The sequence below is a fragment of the Molossus molossus genome, unplaced genomic scaffold, assembly GCF_014108415.1.
Source record: "Molossus molossus isolate mMolMol1 unplaced genomic scaffold, mMolMol1.p scaffold_m16_p_13, whole genome shotgun sequence".
In the NCBI taxonomy this organism is placed as follows: Eukaryota; Metazoa; Chordata; class Mammalia; order Chiroptera; family Molossidae; genus Molossus; species Molossus molossus.
This window is the reverse complement of record NW_023425348.1, coordinates 61,130,336-61,148,636: the sequence shown is the minus strand read 5'-3', so window position 1 is coordinate 61,148,636 and position 18,301 is coordinate 61,130,336. Positions and strand designations below refer to the sequence as shown.

The 18,301-nt window shown below is 47.8% G+C and overlaps 1 protein-coding gene across 1 annotated transcript in view; it reads left to right on the top strand.

Annotated features, from left to right (window-relative positions):
- The first annotated feature begins 1,205 nt into the window (after positions 1-1,205).
- The window catches only part of PTPN5 (protein tyrosine phosphatase non-receptor type 5), a 39,060-nt gene continuing 21,964 nt past the window's right edge, over positions 1,206-18,301 (top strand). Inside the window, exons 1-2 of the mRNA XM_036259590.1 lie at positions 1,206-1,238; positions 1,427-1,541. Of these exons, the coding sequence (XP_036115483.1) occupies positions 1,206-1,238; positions 1,427-1,541 (148 nt within the window). The remainder of the gene's footprint in view (positions 1,239-1,426; positions 1,542-18,301) is intronic.

Below are 18,301 nucleotides of genomic sequence, written 5' to 3'. Positions count from 1 at the left end.
GGCCTTGATGGCCATGTAGCCCAGTCGAGACAGAATGGACAGTGGGGCAGCAGCCCCGATGTCCTTGAAGCAGATGTTTTGGACCTTTCCTCCAGGGCACTGCGGCCACCGTGATTCAGCCCCAACAACCGCAGGCTCCAGGCCCTCCAGAGTGCATTTGAAAAGCACAGCCAAGCCCTGGGCGCTTAGCTCAGTGGTTAGAGCATCGGCCCACGGACCCAAGAGACCGGGGTTTGGTTCCCGCTAAGGGCACGTACCTGAGTTGCATTTTGGCCCCAGCCCTGGCTGAGGTCATGTGGGTGGCGACCACTCGATGTGTCTCTCTAGCATTGATATTTCTATCTCTATCCCTCCCTGTCTCTCTCTTGCTCTGTCTGAAGATCAACGCAAAAATGTCCTCAGGTGAGGATTTAAAAAAAAAAAAAAAGGCACAGGCAAGACCATCTGATTGACCCAGCCTGGTTGGTGTGTCCAGCCCTGGATCAGCCATCTACTGCCAGGGGTCAGAGACATGAAGGACAGGCTGGGCCATCGGAGCCCACACCTGCATTACAGGCCACTCACAGAGTCTGGAGCCCCTGTGAGCTGCACAGTTGCCCTCAGAGAATGTCAATCTACAGACACTTCAACAGGCCTGCCTGACCCACAGCAACCTTTTTCAAGTTTACTGGGTAAAAGAGCAAAGCTAGATCCCAGTGTAGTCCTGGAAGGTGCCCTGGTGGTCTAGGAAGACGGTTTTGTGATTTCAAAAAGAAATCGAACATTTAGAATATGCAAAAAATACATATAGCTATTTCGGCTGAGCCAAACCGGCCAGGGCTACATATAGCTATTTCTAGCTATTTCTGGAGAAGAGTTTTGCATGCCACTGTCCACTGCCTGAGGGCACAGGGCACTTGCAGTCCTTGGGGAGCTGGGCACAGACTGTGTTACCCAGACCCCTCTACTAGCTCACCCATGCTTTCAACTCCTAAACCCACAGGAACTAAGAAGCAGAACACTACAGCGGTGGGCATGAGCCTGGACTCCTAGACTGTAATTTTGTACCCAGCTCCACCCTAATGAGCGTTGTGACCTTGGACAAGTTATTTTAACTTCCCTGAGCCTCTTTAATGATTCCTAATTCATGGTGTCACAATGAAGACTCAGTGTGATAAAATCTGTAAAGTGCTTTGCACATGATAAGCCCTCCTTGAATGGTAGAGATGATGATGATGATGATGATGATGATGATCATAGTAATGCTGCTGTTATTGATTTCACATGGAAGATACCAGCAGAACCCTCTGGTCTCTGCAGCCTGACCCCTCTGTGGGTTGGTCTTTTTCTAAAATCCCCCTGATGGGGTGGGTTGGGGTTATTCAAAGGGACACCGCGCAAGAAAAGAAGGCTTTTTATCTTGCTAAGGGTTTTGTCTTGATCCCAGCTCAACAGCATCATCTCCCGTTTTTCATCCTGCCACAGGAGGGAGAGAGACAACCACGCCGCTGATGACTCCGAGGGAGGGGCCCTGGACATGTGCTGCAGTGAGAGGCTGCCGGGTGAGTCTTCCCAGCACCTGAGTGCCCCCCTCCCCCAGCGTTCCAGATGGAGGCGAGAGCCCCAGATGACCCTGGGGCTGGAATGAAACCTGGTTAGCTGCGAACTTGCTTGAGAGGAGTGACTCAGCTGGTCCACAGATCTTCATTTAGCTGGGGATTGGCTTTTCTAATCCCTGATGCCTTTCTGACCTGTTACCTTTTGGAGCTGCTCTGGCTCCCATGGGGTAGCTGAGGGTGTGCTGGGAGAGTGGAGAGAAGGGTGAAGAGCTGGGGAGTCCAAGGCTGATCAGGACATGACCACCGACCAGTAGTATGCAGAGATAAGATTAGGAAACGCAGCCTGACTGTGGCATGAACCCAAGGTGGGTGGATAATGTGGAGAAACTACCCGACAGTCCTGTTGAGAAGCCTGTTGTGAATGTAAAATTGTGCTGCTTGAGTCTGGTTGACCACGCTTGAGAAGAGCCTGGCTGTCTGAACCATGGGCCATGTCACCACAGAGATGTTACCGTGGCACTCCTGCCCATGGAGACAGGCATCCCAGTTGTAGACTAAATACTCAAGTCGTGACAAACAGCCACGGAAGGAATAAAGAGAAAGAAGGTGGAGGAAGACTTCAGTGTTTTTATTTTCTTTTTTTTTATTTTTATTGGTGTTTTTTCTTCTTATAACAAATATCCATTGTAGAACTACTAGAAAATAAGGACAGGGGAGAAAAAAAGAAAAGAAAAATTACCATAACCCTATATACAGCATACATCTTCCTATCTCTCTTTCCGTACCTTTTTGTTTAAAAGTTAAAAAGCAGCCATTTGAATTCTAAGATTGAAGTCCCAAATGTGTAGCTTATCAGAAACCTCACAATTGGCAAGGAACCTTGGAGTGGAGTCTTCAGTGACACTCTTTAAGATAGACATTTAAAACAACTAGGTATGCCTCTAAAGCAATGACTCTTTAAAATAAGCAGTTACTGTCCTGACCGGATGGTTGGAGCATCGTCCCACACACCGAAAGGCTTCCGGTTTCATTCCTGGTCAGGGCACATACCTAGGTTGTGGATTCCATCCCCAGTAGGAGTGCGAAGGGAAGGCAACCAATCAATGCTCCTCTCACATCGATGTTTCTCTCTCTCTCACTCTCTCTCTCTCTCTCTCTCTCTCTCTCTCTCTGTCCCTTCCTCTCTCTCTAAAAAGCAATAAAACATATCCTTGGGTGAGGATTAAAACAATAAAACAAGCATTTATTTTATTCACACCATGAGCCAGCCAGTGCCCCAGCTACAGTTGAAGCTCCTGAGTTGAGCATTGAGCCCCATGGTGCAATTCACATTTTATCCGGTAGGGGGTGTCATTGCTCAAAACACTTCGGACTGCTGTTGAGATGGTCTAGGACATGAGCCACTCCACAGTTGCTGTGGGGACTCAAAACAACTAGCTTGAAGAAAAGAATTCTGGCCCTGGCCGGTTTGGCTCAGTGGTTGGAGCATCGGCCTGCGGTCCCGAGAGACCCGGGTTCGGTTCCCGCTAAGGGCACGTACCTCGGTTGCAGTTTGTCCCCGGCCCTGGTTGGTCGTGCGGGTGGCAGCCACTCGATGTGTCCCTTCACATCAATGTTTCTCTTCTCTCTCTCTCTTCCTCTCTCTCCCTCCCGCTCTGTCTGAACAAAAAATGGAAAAATGTCCTCGGGTGAGGATAAAAAAAAAGAAAAAAAGAAAAGAAAAGAATTCTTCAAAGGGATATGAGAGCTGTCTGCGACTCTCTGAAAGTGTTTTGCGATGAGGGCAGCCGATTTATTTTGTGTCTATCATAGGAAGATGGAATAAACCCAATACCTAGAAACTAGAGAGAGGCTTGTTGGCCCATGAGATGCAGAACCTTCCTTCTGACTTGAAAAGTGGTCCAGTCATAGAACTTGATAATTCAAGAGGAAGAAAATGAGTGTTCCATCATTGGAGGCATTCAAGTATTTTCTGGATAGTCATTGGAGAGGAAATTTCCACAATGGGTGGGAGGTCAAGATGACATCAAAAGTCCCTTTCAACTACTAAGCAGTTCTGTGATTCAGCTATGAGTCATAGAATTCGGAGATGATTCTACAACCATGGCTGGCACCACTGGCTAGAAAAAAAAAAAAATCCTTGGAAAATAGGATGTGACGTATATTTGTCTAGAGAGTAGCATGGTGAGGAGGAAGGAGCATGGGGTTTGGCCATTGAGTCTGCCTGTTCTATTTACAGGCTGTGTGTTAATGGACAAGTTGGTTAACCTTGCTGGACCTCTACTACCTCACTTATAAGTGGAAACAATAAAATGAATATTTATCTTCACAAAGATTAAATAAACATAATCACACAAGCACTTATTCAGTAAACATGTATTGAGCACCTACTATGTGTCAAGTATTATAATAGGTGCAAGGGATAATAGTGTGAATAAAGCAGACATAGTCCCTGCCCTGCTTTGAGTTGCTTCTGGAAAATGGGATGAAGCCACAGCAGAGAGGCTATACTAATAGCATGTTTAATTCAACCCTTCCCTCCCATTCCTCCCTGAAAGCCAGCAACCAGTGCAGAATGGAAGAGGAGCATTGGTTATCTCCATTGGAGCTGGCACATTGCCTTTCTTAAGCCATGTGCACTGTTTCAAATGCTTTTACATGTGTGTGTCATGTAATCCCCTCCACTAACCTAGGGAGTCAGCATTGTTTGCTAACCCTCTTATAGATGAGAGAACCAAGGCCCAGGGAGGTTAGGGAATCTGTCCAGGTCACTTAGCTAGTGTTTGGAAAAGTGAGAATTCACTCAAGGCCGTCTCTTCCGAGCTCATGCTCCTGACTAGTACCCCATTGTGCGTCCATGGTCCCCATGGAGCCACCATCATCTTCTGGAATCCTGTAGGTTGAGGTAGGAAGAGCTAAGGGGTCTCTGTCCCCAGGGAGGATTTTGAAGGAGGTGGGCAATGTCACTGTGCATGTCCCCTTCTCTGTCCTTCCTCTGGAAAACCCTGCCTTCCAGAGGCCAGGCAAGTTGTGTGTCCCTCAAGACCTCATGATACCATCTTGATATAATATTGAAGTAACTTTTGTCTTCTATGGGACCATGAGCTCCTTGAAGGCAAGTGCGTCTCTATTTCATCCTCCATGTCTAACATTCATCCTCTCATTTCTTCATTCATTCACTGGATATTCATTGACCTACATGTGCTGAGCACTCTTGTGAGCACCGAAGATTCAGCAATGTACCACGCTGAGAAAACTTCCACCCTCACAGAACAGTATTGGGTACTGGTTATCATCAGGGACCCTTGGCCAGGCTTGGCTCTACCACTTACCATGGTATGATCATGGGCAAGCTACTTAACCTTTGTGTGCATCCCGTTTACAGAATGGCAAGAATAACATTCATTGTCATGTAGAGTTGTTGGAGGACTAAAATTAATAGAGAAACTACAGTAGTGTTTGGTGCCAGCAAGTGCTGCACAGGCATTTGCTAGGAAAGGGAAAGACAGACAAATACAATAAGTAAAATATCTAGTGTGGTAGGTAGTGATAAGTGCTATGAGAAAACTAAGGCCAAGAAGCTGGGGGTGGGAAGGACTGGAGGTTGGTTCTGGAACCTGGTAAATAGCAGATTTCCACAAATGTTTGTCAGCCGAAACCACTGACCTGAACTGCAACATGGACATAAAGGGAGATGGCGGTATAAAGACCAAGAGAAGCAGGGTGCTGGCCCTTTAGAATGAGCCCCTGGGCATTGCAAGCAGTTGCATAACGATGGTATAAAACTACAGCCCTTGCCCTGGCCAGTTTGGCTCAGCGGTTAGAGCATTGGCCTGCGGTCCGGAGAGACCCGGGTTCGGTTCCCGCTAAGGGCACGTACTTCGGTTGCAGTTTGTCCCCGGCCCTGGTTGGTCGTGTGGGTGGCAGCCACTCGATGTGTCCCTTCACATCGATGTTTCTCTCTCTCTCTCCCTCCCACTCTATCTGTACAAAAAATGGAAAAATATCCTCGGGTGAGGATAAAAAAAAAAATAAATAAATAAATAAATAAAACTACAGCCCTTGAGTGATCTCTCCTCCTCCCAGCTGTCCTCCCTGCTGGACACGACCAGAGGCGAGGCAGAGTGCGAGCCAGCCGTGCCTGGCGACTCACTCTCCTACTTGCACCACACTGCCAGACTGGGGCAACATGGCCAGCGCTCCCAGCCACAGTCACCTGGACCTGAGCCATTGCCACGCAGGACACACAGTCCTCCCTCATTGGAATATCTGGATGAAAACATCCTCAGGCACCTCCAGCACCTGACAGCCCACAGCTGCCCAGGGGCAGGTATGCTTGTTCACAGCCCTGGGGCACTCCACTCATGTGCTCACGCACTCATACATGTTCTCACTTGTCGCAGCTCATGTGCTCATACCCACACACAGTCACCCAAGCACGGGCCCTGTGGAGGCACACGCCCACCCTCAAGCTCATGCACCTGCCAGTCTTCTTCCTCTTGTGAATTTAACTTGAAGGCTTTCTTAGCTCCGTGGCTCCATCCTGCACCCCTTTGCACTAGACATGCTTTTAGAAATGGACAGACCTGCTCGCTCCCTCCTTCCCTCTTGAGATCTCTTGCTCTCCCACAACCATGCCCCTTCTCATACACACACACAGAGGCAGGCCCACTCCTTCCCTCCATTCTGTGCCCTGTGCCCAGGCTTCAGTTGCACAACGTTCGCAGGTACTGCAGCAGCACTGGCTGTGTCCTCCTCCACTCCGTGCACACGCACACATGTATTTTTCTTCTCTCCTCATGCACACACTCTTTTTCACATGGTAACCCTTGTCTTCTTTTTCATTCCCCCTTGCTTGCTCACGTATTTGCTCACAGTCACCCAAGCACATTTGTACAATCTAACTCACACCCCCCTCTTCAGCGCATAGGTGTTCACATTCGAAAGAAACCAGGCAAGCCTGCTGATAATGGGGCCTCCGCTCCTTCCCCAGCCAGCACCATTGGGCCTAGCTTGGGACCAGCAGCTTCTTCAGGGGTACACGGCAGAGGAGGGCGGTAGATAGGCAATAGTAGGTTCTAGTGATGGCATGACATCACCAAGTGTTGCTCTGTGTCTCCAGTGGGCAGGTTCATGGACAGGCCTGCTCCTAACATTTGCAGGGACTGAAGCCCGACTGCAGATGGGGCCCCGAGTGGTGCATTACCCTACTGCTCACTTTTACCCTGCAGGGGCCCCTGTGTGTTGCATGTGGGCATGTCAGTCTGTGCGTCTAAGTGTGGTCCATACCCTGCCCCAGTAGCTATTCCTTGGCCACCCCTCAAACCTAAAGATCCCAACACAGGAGGCCGTGTCCACCCTCAGAAGGGTGTACCAGCACCCATGCAGGCTTCAGGCCCCTTGGGCAGGGATCTCTGGAGTCCCAGTAGCCAGAGCATGGCCTGGAAAGGGGAGCATGGATGGGCACACCTCCTGCGCCCTATGGACTTCTCACCCATGGAGAGTGGCACAGCCAGAGAAGAGGGAGCTAGGGCCCAGGTCCAAGGACAACATTGCTCTTAGGAGCAGGATGTTTCCACAGTACTCCTCTGGTGGCAGTACTCCATGATGTCACTGCCACCCTGAGATGTTAGTATATCATGATTAACTGGCCGTATGCAAAGTTGAGAGTGGACACTGAGGTCTGAGTAGGCCAGTGCCCATTGGTAGGAGCAGCTGGCCTGTTGGGCCAGTAGCTGAGACCCTCCCTCTCCCTACCTTAGTCCCAGTGCCTTGAAGTCTGCCCACCACCCAGCCTTAAGCTCTGTATCACCCTGGGCATCAAGTGGACCCTCCTCTGAGGGGATGAGGTCTAGATTTCAGCGAGATGCCACTGCCGATCATGGGTAGCCTTGGACAGTAAAGAGGAGCTCTGGCCGGTGTAGCTCGGTGGATAGAGCGTTGGCCCGCACACCAAAGGATCATGGTTTTGATTCCATGTAAGGGTGCACAGTAATGTGACCCTATGTTGGGGGGTCATGGAAGGCTTCCTGGAAGAAATAGCCTTTAAACTGTGACCTGAAGGATGAGTAGGATCCTGGTTCATATTTTGGGGAAAGAGCTATGAAAGCATTTTCAGGAACAAGTTAACCTCGTAATGGGCCTGACCCCGTCTGCCAATCCCTGTTCTCACAAAGCCCCCCAACCTGGTGCCTAGAACTGCTTGGGACTGGTCTGGGGGCAGGTGTAGGAACCCAGAAAAGTCCACGTAGAGAAAACAGACCTGGATGTAGTATTATTGCTGAGATGTCAGTTGTGTCTGTCAACACTCAGCAGCTTAGGTTCTACTGACTTTTATGTCTTTGTTTAATGAATGGCTTTGTTTCCACCCAAGACTTTTTTTTTATCCTCACCCAAGGACATTTTTTTTCCATTTTTGTTCAGATAGAGTGGGAGGGAGAGAGAGAGAAAAAAACATCAACGTGAAAGGGACACATCGAGTGGCTGCCCCCACACAACCCCAACCGGGGCCAGAGACAAACTGCAACCGAGGTACGTGCCCTTAACGGGAACCAAACCCTGGTCTCTCTGGACCGTGGGCCTACACTCTAACCACTGAGCCAAACCGGCCAGGGCCACCCAAGACTTTTAATGCATTGAGGGGTGTTTATTGTGGCTGATGGTACACTGAATTGTCTTTGGACTAGAAATTAAAGAAAAACAAAACACCATTTGGATGTGCTAAGAACCCTAATTGGACAACATTCTGTAACGACACCATTGTATTGAGAGAGAAGTACCAAGCTGGGTACTCACTGGTCGGCGATGGTAAAGGTTAACTGTTCTCAGACACTAGGACAGTTATAGAGGCAGCCACCTAGGTAGCTGGGTCTTAGGATGCTGTGGGGAGGCAGACAGACCTGGGTTCAAATCCCAACTTTGCCACTGACCAGCTGCATGACCTCAGGTAAATTATTTGACTGATCTGAGCTCCAAACTCTTCATTCTAAAATGAAGGTGGTGATATGCTAAGATCTTCACAGAGATTTGGGGAGGATTAAATGAGATGATGCATGTAAAGTGCTTATTACCCAGTGCTTGATAAACGGTAGGACACAATGATGGTGATGAGTGTTCCAGGATATGGCGTGTGAACAGGAAAACCTTTGCGTGTTCCCAGAGCCCAGGTATCAAGTCCCTGGCTGGTCCCTCAGCACCGGAGTGCACTGTGTAGCTTCGTGGCTGTCATGATTCCCCACCACAGCCCTGGGACCTCACAGAACCAGCACAGACACATGCAGGAGTATTGTCAGCTTGCTAAGTCATGTGGGGGGAGGAGCCAGAGTTGCAGGATGAGGCAGCCATCCATTTGCCTTCACCAGGGTAGAACCAGTTCTGCTGCTCTAGGGAAACACCTGGATGTGTGAGGAAACTAGAAAGTCTTCACAACTAGAAGAAAGGCCTTCGGGTCCAGTCCCCTGCCTCCGCACTGGTTGATGCTAAAGCTCTTTCAGACAAATGAGCAACTATCGTATTCCTGAGACAGGCAGTGACAGATGCTGTCACCCTTCTCTTTGGCCAGGGACTAATCCCCCCGTCCCCCAACTCTCAGGAAGTTCTTTATACCTTAAAAAAAATCTCAGCCTTCCAATTAAGCTTATTTCTCCTTTTCAGGTCTTAGCACCTGTTTTGGCTCTCTGTTGCTGGCTAACAAACTGTCTCAAAACTTAATGGCGTAAAACAGTCATTTTATTTGCTCATGATTTAGGGGGCCATGCAGGGCTCAGCTGGGTGGTTCTGTTTCGTGTGCCATCAGCTGAGGTCATTCACTCAGCTGTATTCACCTGGTGCTGGGCTGGCACACAAGGTCCAAAAAAGCTTTTCCTTGGGGGGTGGGGCGGGATGGGGAGGAGGGTGTCTGGGGGGAGGGGGGAGGAGAAACATCTGTAACAAAAAATAAATTAATAAAAATTGGGGGGGGGGTTTCTTACATGTCTGGCACTTCGGTGCCCCTCCGTTTGGCCTTTCTCTCTGCAGCCAACTTGGACTTCCTCACAGCGTGGTGGTCTCAAGGCAGAGACCTCTTAGATGGCAGCTGATTTCAAGAGGGGCAAAAACAGAAGCTTCAGGTCTCTGAAGGCCGAGCCTCAGAAGTGACATGGTGTCAGTTTGCCACATCTTATTGGACAAAGCCCATCACAGTGCCAGCCAAAATTCAAAGTGAGGGAAATCAGTTTCACTTTTTTTTTTTTTTTTTACTTTTATTAGTCTTTATTTTACGCTGAATTTACTCCCAGGCCATAAGTTTTTGTTTCTTCAGTTTCTTCCGGGATATCTTTTTCTTCTGTGCAGCCCTTCTCTTCTGGTTTAGGAACAATCTGCTCTTTCTCAGTGAGGATCCTCTCAGTGGGCAGGGAGAGCTCGTGTGTGGGTTCATCCGCCCACAAGCTCTGTAAGTTCTACGGTGCATCTTGGGAGCTTTGTTCACCTGGACGTGCTCAATGACCAGAGAATCTACATCTAAACTCTTAAGTTCAGCATTGCTCTCTGCATTTTTAAGCAGGTGCAGCAAAAACTCAGCACTCTTTTTGGGCCACCGACCCTGTGTCCAGTCCCACTGTTTCACCGGGGCACACCTACCACCTCCACCATTGTCACGACGGAAAGGCACACATTGCTTGTGGAAAGTGACATCCTTCAGATACTTGGTGGCTTTTCGAATATGCGTACCTTTGATGGCCTGGGCAATTTCATGAGTTCTTAAAGTGAACACGAAGATTTGAACCTCTTGATTTGCATGATTTTGTGGGGTTTTCTGGGTTAAGTGAATAGCAAACATTTTCAGAAGTCACCTCTGGCCGCCTTGGGAAGGAGGAAGAGCAGAGGCTGCTGGGAGAATTTATGAGAACTCAGTGTGTTTCGCCTTTTGATTGGAGGAGTGCAGAGATTCTGTGGACATCTTTAATCCACCAGAGCTTCCTCTTTATAAACTTTCAAATTCCTCTTAATCTTAGCTGCTGCTTCTCCTAAATCTTCCTTCCAACTCCATCTTATGTACATTCCTTTCCCCCAGCCTTCCATTACTTACGCTGCTCTCCCTTTGTAGTTTAAATCTTCAACCACATGCAGTCCCACCCCTAACATTTGTAGGGCCTATATGTATAATGTCTGTGTCTAAATAGTTAAAGGTTAGAAATCAAGCTAACAAAATTATTTTTCATTTATTTTTAATTTTATTTAATTCATTGGGGTGACATTTGTTAATAAAATTATATAGGTTTCAGGTGTACAATTCAATAATATATCATCTGTATTGTGAACACACAATACAAAGTCAAATCTCCTTATATCACTATTTATCCCTCCTTTACCTTCTTCTATCTCCCCCCACCCTCCTTTTCCTCTGGTCATCACCATACTATTGTCTATGTCTGCGAGTTGTTTTCCTTCTTTTTTTTTTTTTTTGCATAGTCCCTTCACTTTTTCACCCATTCCCTCAAGCCCAACAGCAGTCTATTCTCTGTATCTATGGGTCTGTTTCTATTTTGTTTGTTAGTTTACTTTGTTCGTTAGATTCCACATATAAGTAAAGTCTATGGTACTTGTCTTTCTCTGACTGGCTTATTTCATTTAGCATAATACTCTCCAGGTGCATTCATGCTGTTGCAAGAGGTAAGATCTCCTTCTTTTTTACAGCCGAGTAGTATTCCATCATGTAAATGTACCACAGCTTTTTTATCCACTCATCTACTGATGGACACCTCGGCTGCTTCCAAATCTTGGCTGTTGTAAATAACACTGCAGTGAACATAGGGATGCATATATTCTTTCGAATCAGTGTTTCAGGTTTCTTCAGATATATTCCCAGAAGTGGAATCACTGGGTCATAAGGCAGTTCCATTTTTAATTTTTTGAAGAAACTCCATGCTGTTTTGCACAGTGGCTGCACCAGTCTGCATTCCCACCAACTGTGCACCGGGGCCCACTTTTCTCCATATCCTGGCCAACGCTTGTTTGTTGCTTTGTTGATGATAGCCATTCTGACAGGAGTGAGGTGATACCTCATTGTCTCTCTCTCTCTCTTTCTCCCTCTTAAATAAAAAACATAATTTTTTTTAAAAAGAGTGGTGAAAGCAGACATCCCTGTCTTGCTCCCATTCTTAAGGGAAACACTTAGTTTCTGCACCTTGAGTATGTTGGCTGTAGGTTTGTCATATATGGCCTTTATTACATTGAGTATATTTTCTCTGTTCCCCCCCTTTGCTGAGAGATTTTATCATAAATGGGTGCTGGATTTTATCAGATGCTTTTTCTACAACTATTGATATGATCATAGGATTTTTATCCTTCATTTTATTTATGTGGTGTATCACATTTATTGATTTGCGTATGTTGTACCAGCCTTGCATCCCCAGAATAAATCCATTTGATCGTAGTGGATGATCTTTTTAATGTATTACTGGATTGGTTTTCTAATATTTTCTTGAGGATTTCAGCATCTATGTTGATCAGGGATATTGGCCGATAATTTTCTTTCTTTGTAGTGTCTCTAACTGGTTTTGGTATTAAGATAATGCTGGCCTTGTAAAGTCAACTTGGGTGTCTTCCCTCTTCTTAATTGTTTGTAATAGTTTGAGAAGAATAGGTGTTAGTTCTTCTTTGAATGTTTGGTAAAATTTATTTGTGAAGCCATCCAGTCTAAGATTTTTGTTTCTGGGAGTTTTGTTTTTGTTTTTTCTTACTGCTTGTATTTCAATGGTTGTAATTTGTCTGTTCAGATTTTCTGATTCTTCCTGATTCAATTTTGGAAGATTATATGTCTCTAGGAATTTATCCATTTCATCCCTATTGTTCAATTTATTGTTATAGTTGTTAGTAATATTTTCTTACAGTCCTTTGTATTTCTTTGGTGTCTGTTGTTACTTCACCTCTTTCATTTTTTATTTTATTTATTTGGATCCTCCCTTTTTTTTCCTTGATAAGTCTGATTAAAGGTTTGTCAATCTTGTTCATCTTTTTGAAGAACCAGCTCTTGGTTTCATTTATCTTTGTATTTTTTTTTTTAGATTCTATTTTATTTATTTCTGCTCTGATCTTTATTACTTCCTTATTCTGCTCATTTTGGTCTTAGTTGTTCTTTTTCTAGTTCCTTTAAGTGAAAAGTTAGATTGTTTACTTGAGATAGGCCTATAATGCTATGAATTTCCCTCTTGGGGCTGCTTTCACTGTGTCCCATAGGCTAACAAAATTTTTAATTAAATGTATTCTGTCCTCCCTTGACAAATATTCCTTTGTAAGGTGCTTAAACATCAAGTTCAGATTTAGAATTCTGACTCCTCAGAGTTCTGCACCAAAATATGGAGGCTAAGGAAAGACAGTTCCCCCACCACCCCTGGCTCTGTCTACCATCACAAGGGCCCTCATGCACATTTTTTGGATGGGTGCCCCAGCCCACACATCCAAACTCCAAACACACCTTCTGCAAACAGTCACTTCTTGGCCAGCCCTAGGGATGCCCAAGCTGCACAGTAGTCAAGGAAGAAGGTCGCTCAGGACTGTTTAGACAGGGAAATCTGGGGTTTGTGTTGCCCGGTATGTGGTCTAAAGGGAGGAATGTCCCTTTGGCTCTGGCTCCATGGACTCCTCATCATGAGGAGGAGCAGGCCTGTGAAGGATTGAAGCAGGGCCCCCTCAAGTGCCAGGCCAAGGTGAGGGACACCTTGGGTGTGAGGACAGTACTGAGTGTGTCTGCCCCTGCACTGGGCATCGCCTTTTGCAGATGGGCTTGGACAAACCCCTGTGGTGCTCCACCCCTCCCATGGTCCCATTTATGTCTCCCCTGTGAATGGGAAATGCATCTTCTTGTGGTAGTTATGAGAGTGCAGTGAGATGAAGGGTGTGAACGAGGGTTTGTACCCCACACGGTTTTATTCACAGGTCATTTTTTATGGTTTCTTACTGTTGGGTTCAGCAGCTCTGGATGTGAGTGCATTTGGGCTCTGTTCCTTTTGAACTTGGGGTCTTGCACGAACCACTTTACATCTCTAAACTTTGGGGCTTCACACACACACGTGAAAACAATGCCACGGGACAGATGAAGCTGCTTATTAGGACCCCACTGCTGCCCTGGCAGGTTTGGCTCAGCAGTTGGAGCATCAGCCGGAGAACCAATGAGACTCAGGTTCGATTCCAGTCAAGAGCATGTACTTCCGTTGCAGTTTGTCCCTGGTCCTGGTCGTGGTCATGCGGGAGGCAACCAGTCTGTGTCTCTCTCTCACACTGATGTTTCTCTCTCTCTCTTTCCTCCCAAATCTATCTGATAATAAATGGAAAAATATCCCCGGGTGAGGATTAAAAAAAAAAAAAAGAACCCCACTGCTGTTGTTGTGTTTTAATCCTGAGTGATTAAAACCTGAAGTATCTAAGGGACCAGGGAAAGTCCTCACTAAAGGAGGAACTGAACTCTTTGGTCAAGCATACTCAGATGTTAGTTGGGGTCCCATTGCCTTTTCAAATAAAAAGGAGAAGCCTGCCCCAAATCTCCATTTCACGCAATCTTCCTAAACGAAGACGAGGCTTTGATTATAGCACCCCTCTTCTGAGGACTAAGCATCAGCCTCCCCTCCCCGCAGTCCCACCTGTCAGCCTGCCTTTTCTCTGCTACAAGCACCAAAGCCGGGAGACGGTTTCCAGAGCCAAGCCTGGCCCATTCGGTGTGTGGCTGACTATGACCATTACATCCTTTTCAGTCATCTTTTTGCCCACATCCCTGCTGAACATCACCTAGCTTGAGACGGGCCACTTCTCCATCACAAACAAAACCGTTTGGAAGTGTGCTTCTGTCCTCCACCCAGTCCAAGGTCACCCTCTGCCAACCTGAGCTGCCCACCCAGTTAGTCCTGGCATCCAACACCAGGGCTGACCTTCAACCACACCCAGCCTCTCAGGCCTGCCTCTCCCCATTGAGAACCCTGGTCTGTTGTGGAAGCCCTCGTTAGAAGAATGGATAAAACTATTTGTATTGGTTGTATTTTGCTACAGTAGTTTGTGTTCATGCATTTCTTCTATTCTTTTCTTAAATTTTTTTTTCAGTTGCAGTTAACATACAATATTACGTTAGTCTCAGGTGTACCACATAGTGATTAGACATGTCTGTAACTTAGAAAGTTATATGCGCATGTATTTTTAATTTGTAAACATTGCGTTCTGTGAGACCTCATTCTTTTCATGCAGCACTCTGTCTCTGAGACCCCTCCATGGTGCCGTGTGTACTCTGATGCTTTGCTCCTGAGGGCTACATAGTGTTCCCCAGTGTGTCCCTAGACATTGGCCTAGCTGCTCCCCAAGCTATGGCCCTGCAGATGCCTCTGCTCCTCCCCCTCCCCCACCCCCACCCCCACCACAGATAGCAAGGAAGGGAACCTCAGCTTACATACCCCTCTTAAGGACTGTGTGAGAATTTTTTAGCAGAACGACCAGTTTCCAGACTTTCCTACTTTCCAGTCTGGTTCCAGGGGAGGATCTGAAAAAAGCTGAAACGGAGAAATCCAGGAAGAAGGTGGTGTGGGTGGAGGCTTGGAGATAAGCAGGGACCAAAGCATGCTGGGCCATTGCAGAATGTTGGTCTTTATCCTAAGAACAGGGGAAGACATTGACCGTTTTCAGGCAGCAGTGGGTCTGTAGTGCAGGACCCTTAAAGACCCTGTGTCACAGAAGACCTCTGAGACCCACGAAGTCAGGGAGGTGCCCAGGGTCACTCAGCCCTCTAGAAGCAGAGCTGAGCTGCCAGTTTGCCAACATTGTGAGGCTCTGGGTTGTAGAGGGCCATCTGAGGGTGGCAGCCTCTGGAGGCTTGGGCTTCAGCGGCGCTACTCTCCTGGGGGCCTCAGGTCGCTCTTGCTCACCTCCTATCACCTGGACTCTCCTAGACCTCCGAGGGCACTTACCAGGACCCACCAAAGAACCTGAAGCCAGGACCCAGCCTTCTGCTGCAGTGGTGCCTCCGACCATGAGATCCCCGCTGTAAAACTCCCCGTGCTGCCTTAGTGGGCGAGAGCTGAGCCAGAGGGTTAAAGACCTGTGTGCCAGTCCTGGTTCTTACTCTCTGGACCTCAGTTTCCTCATCTGTGAAATGGGAGGCTGTCTCTTCCTCCCCATTCATTTATGTTTAAGTCTCAAGCACTTGAGACCTCTGGTACCGCTTCACCCCAGGGCCTCTCTGAGGTTCCTTTTGGTTCTCTGAGTGGGGGAAAGGGGATGCTGCACCATCCGAGTTTCATTGACCCTTTCACCTTTGTACACCTGGGCCTCCACTCCCGAGAGACACAAAGAACTGGGCTTTGTTTGCAGCAGCAAAGCTGTTTGCTTCTATTTCAGATGGAACCATTTTATTGTATCCCATCCAAAGAGTACTTGAGTTGTGTTTTGTTTTGAAAGCTTGTTAGCATTCTGGTTTTAAATAACTGGCAGAGACAAAGCTGCCCCACTTCTGCCATCCCCAGTCCATGCCCACTCCATCCACGACTCCAGTTGCCAGCCGGCAGCCTCAAAGCCCCTCCCCACATGGGGACGGGGACCCATTGTCTTCCTGGGGGGCCCACCTGGCAGATGAAAGGGCAGTCCTTACAGCTGCGTCTGCCTCAACTCCCTTTTCCTTCCCCTCTTGCCCCTCCTCTCTAAATTCTGGCTACAGTTTATCGAGCATTCACATGTGTGCCGGGCACCAGGCTAAGCTCTTTGCATGTTTTACCTTCTTGTATCCTAAGCATCCAAGCAGCAAGTCGTATATCTGTCGTCCAGTGGGGAGATTAAATCCCTTACCCAAGGTCACCTAGGTAGTAAATGGCAAAGGCAGGTCTCAAACCTAAGTCTGTGAGACTCGAAAGCTTTTGCTGTGAGCCACTACAAAAAGTTACTGCCCTGCCCTGGCCCGTGTGGCTCAGCCAGTTGGGGCGTCAACCCGTACACCAAAGGATTGCAGGTTTGATTCATGGTCAGGGCACATACCTAGGTTGTGGGTTCGATCCCCGGTCGGGATGCGTATGGGAGGCAGCTGATAGATGTTTTTCTTTCACATCAATGTTTCTCTCTCTCTTTCTGAAAAATCAATAAACATATCCTCAGGTGAGGATTAAAAAAAAAAAAAAAGTTACCTCCCTGGAAGCAAAGCCACTTGTAGGGTCAGGTCCTAGAGATATTTCCTGTGACTTGGAATTCTGCCTACCAAGACCATCCACACCTGGGTTCCATTCTTGCTTCTTGACCTGCCCCCTTCCTTAGCACAGCCTCTCAGGTGTCTGCAAACAGCATTCAGTCCCCCTGACCCCCCAGTCTCACCCCTTCAGACTAAGCATCCAACACACTTGGTCCCCAGACCCTCCCATCATCTTGGTTCCAATCTACCTTCTCTCTGCCCTCCACATGCCAAGGTGTGATAGGTTGTGCCAAGGGGATAAGGCCGGTCCCCTCCGTCCTGGAATGGGCTGAAGCTCCTTCTCAGGCTGACTTCCCCCAAAAAGGAGGAGGAAGAAGCAGCGAAGGCCCAGCCTGGGGTGGACAGCATGGAGTCTGGTAAGAGAACAGATCCTAGTCCTGCCCAGTAGTCCAGTTGGTTAGAGCATCATCTCGATATGCCAGGGTTGAGGGTTCTATCCCCAGTCAGGGCACATACAAGAATCAAGCAATGAATGCATAAATAAGTGCAACAAGAAATTGATATCTCTCTCTCTCTCTCTCTCTCTCTCCATCTCCCTCCCTCTCTTTCTAAAATCAGTAAATAAAAATTAAAGAAAAAGAGATGATGTGGAGTAGAGAGCAGAACACCTGAGTTAGACATCCAGCGTGTTGGTGAACGGCATGGGCTCTGGAGACAGACTGCCTGAGCTCTGGTCTGAGTTTGCCCATTTATTAGCAGACTGGCCAAGTGACTTGACTTCCCTGTGCCTCACCTTCTTCATCTGTAAAATGAGAGTCAGAGTAGCACCCACCCTCTAGGAGTGTTATGAAGACTAAATGTGTTCATATACATAAAGCACTTAGAGCAGCACCCAGCACATGGTAAGCACTTATTACATGTCAGCTAATCGTGGTCATGGTAGCGGCCAACATCCAGGCTCTGCCACTGGTCGGCTGTTGACCTTGAGTAACCACTTCCCACCTCTGGGTCTCAGCTTCCCCATCTAAGAAAGTAGCAAACTAGCCCAGAAGCCCCTCGGGGCCTGTCAGGCTTTGACATCCTTGTTTCTAGAAGCCCGGGCAGGACTGAGTGTGATGTTCTGTCGGTTCGGCCGGTTCGGCCCCCTGAGACTATGTGGTCATGGCTGGGAGGTCACCCTGGTCACGTTTGGGAAGGGAAGAAAAGCTGAATGGGACAGAACCAACCTCCCTGCTCATGTAAACAGGAACAGGCTGAGCCAGCCTTCCGTTCCAGTTCCGGTGTTCGGGTGGGCTGGCAGCTGGCAGCCCCAAGGATGAGTCACCGGCAGGAGCAGCCACGGGTTCTCCAGCTCATGCAGTGCCAGCCCCGGGCCCACAGTAGCTGCAGAGTTTAATGGTGGAATTCAGGTGCTAAGTACGGGAGAAGGATCACAGTATCTCCACATGCCCCGCGTAAATCTGAACTGTTTGCCTACAGACCTTATCCAAGGTCCCTAGAGCTTTGGTCTGGGATCTGGAGCTCATGTCTTCCAGGACCTCTTCCCTCCATTCCATATGGCCGTGGAAGAGCCATCAGCTAGGGATCAGACGCAAAGCTGTACCACCCTCGCCCCCATCCAGCTGGTTAT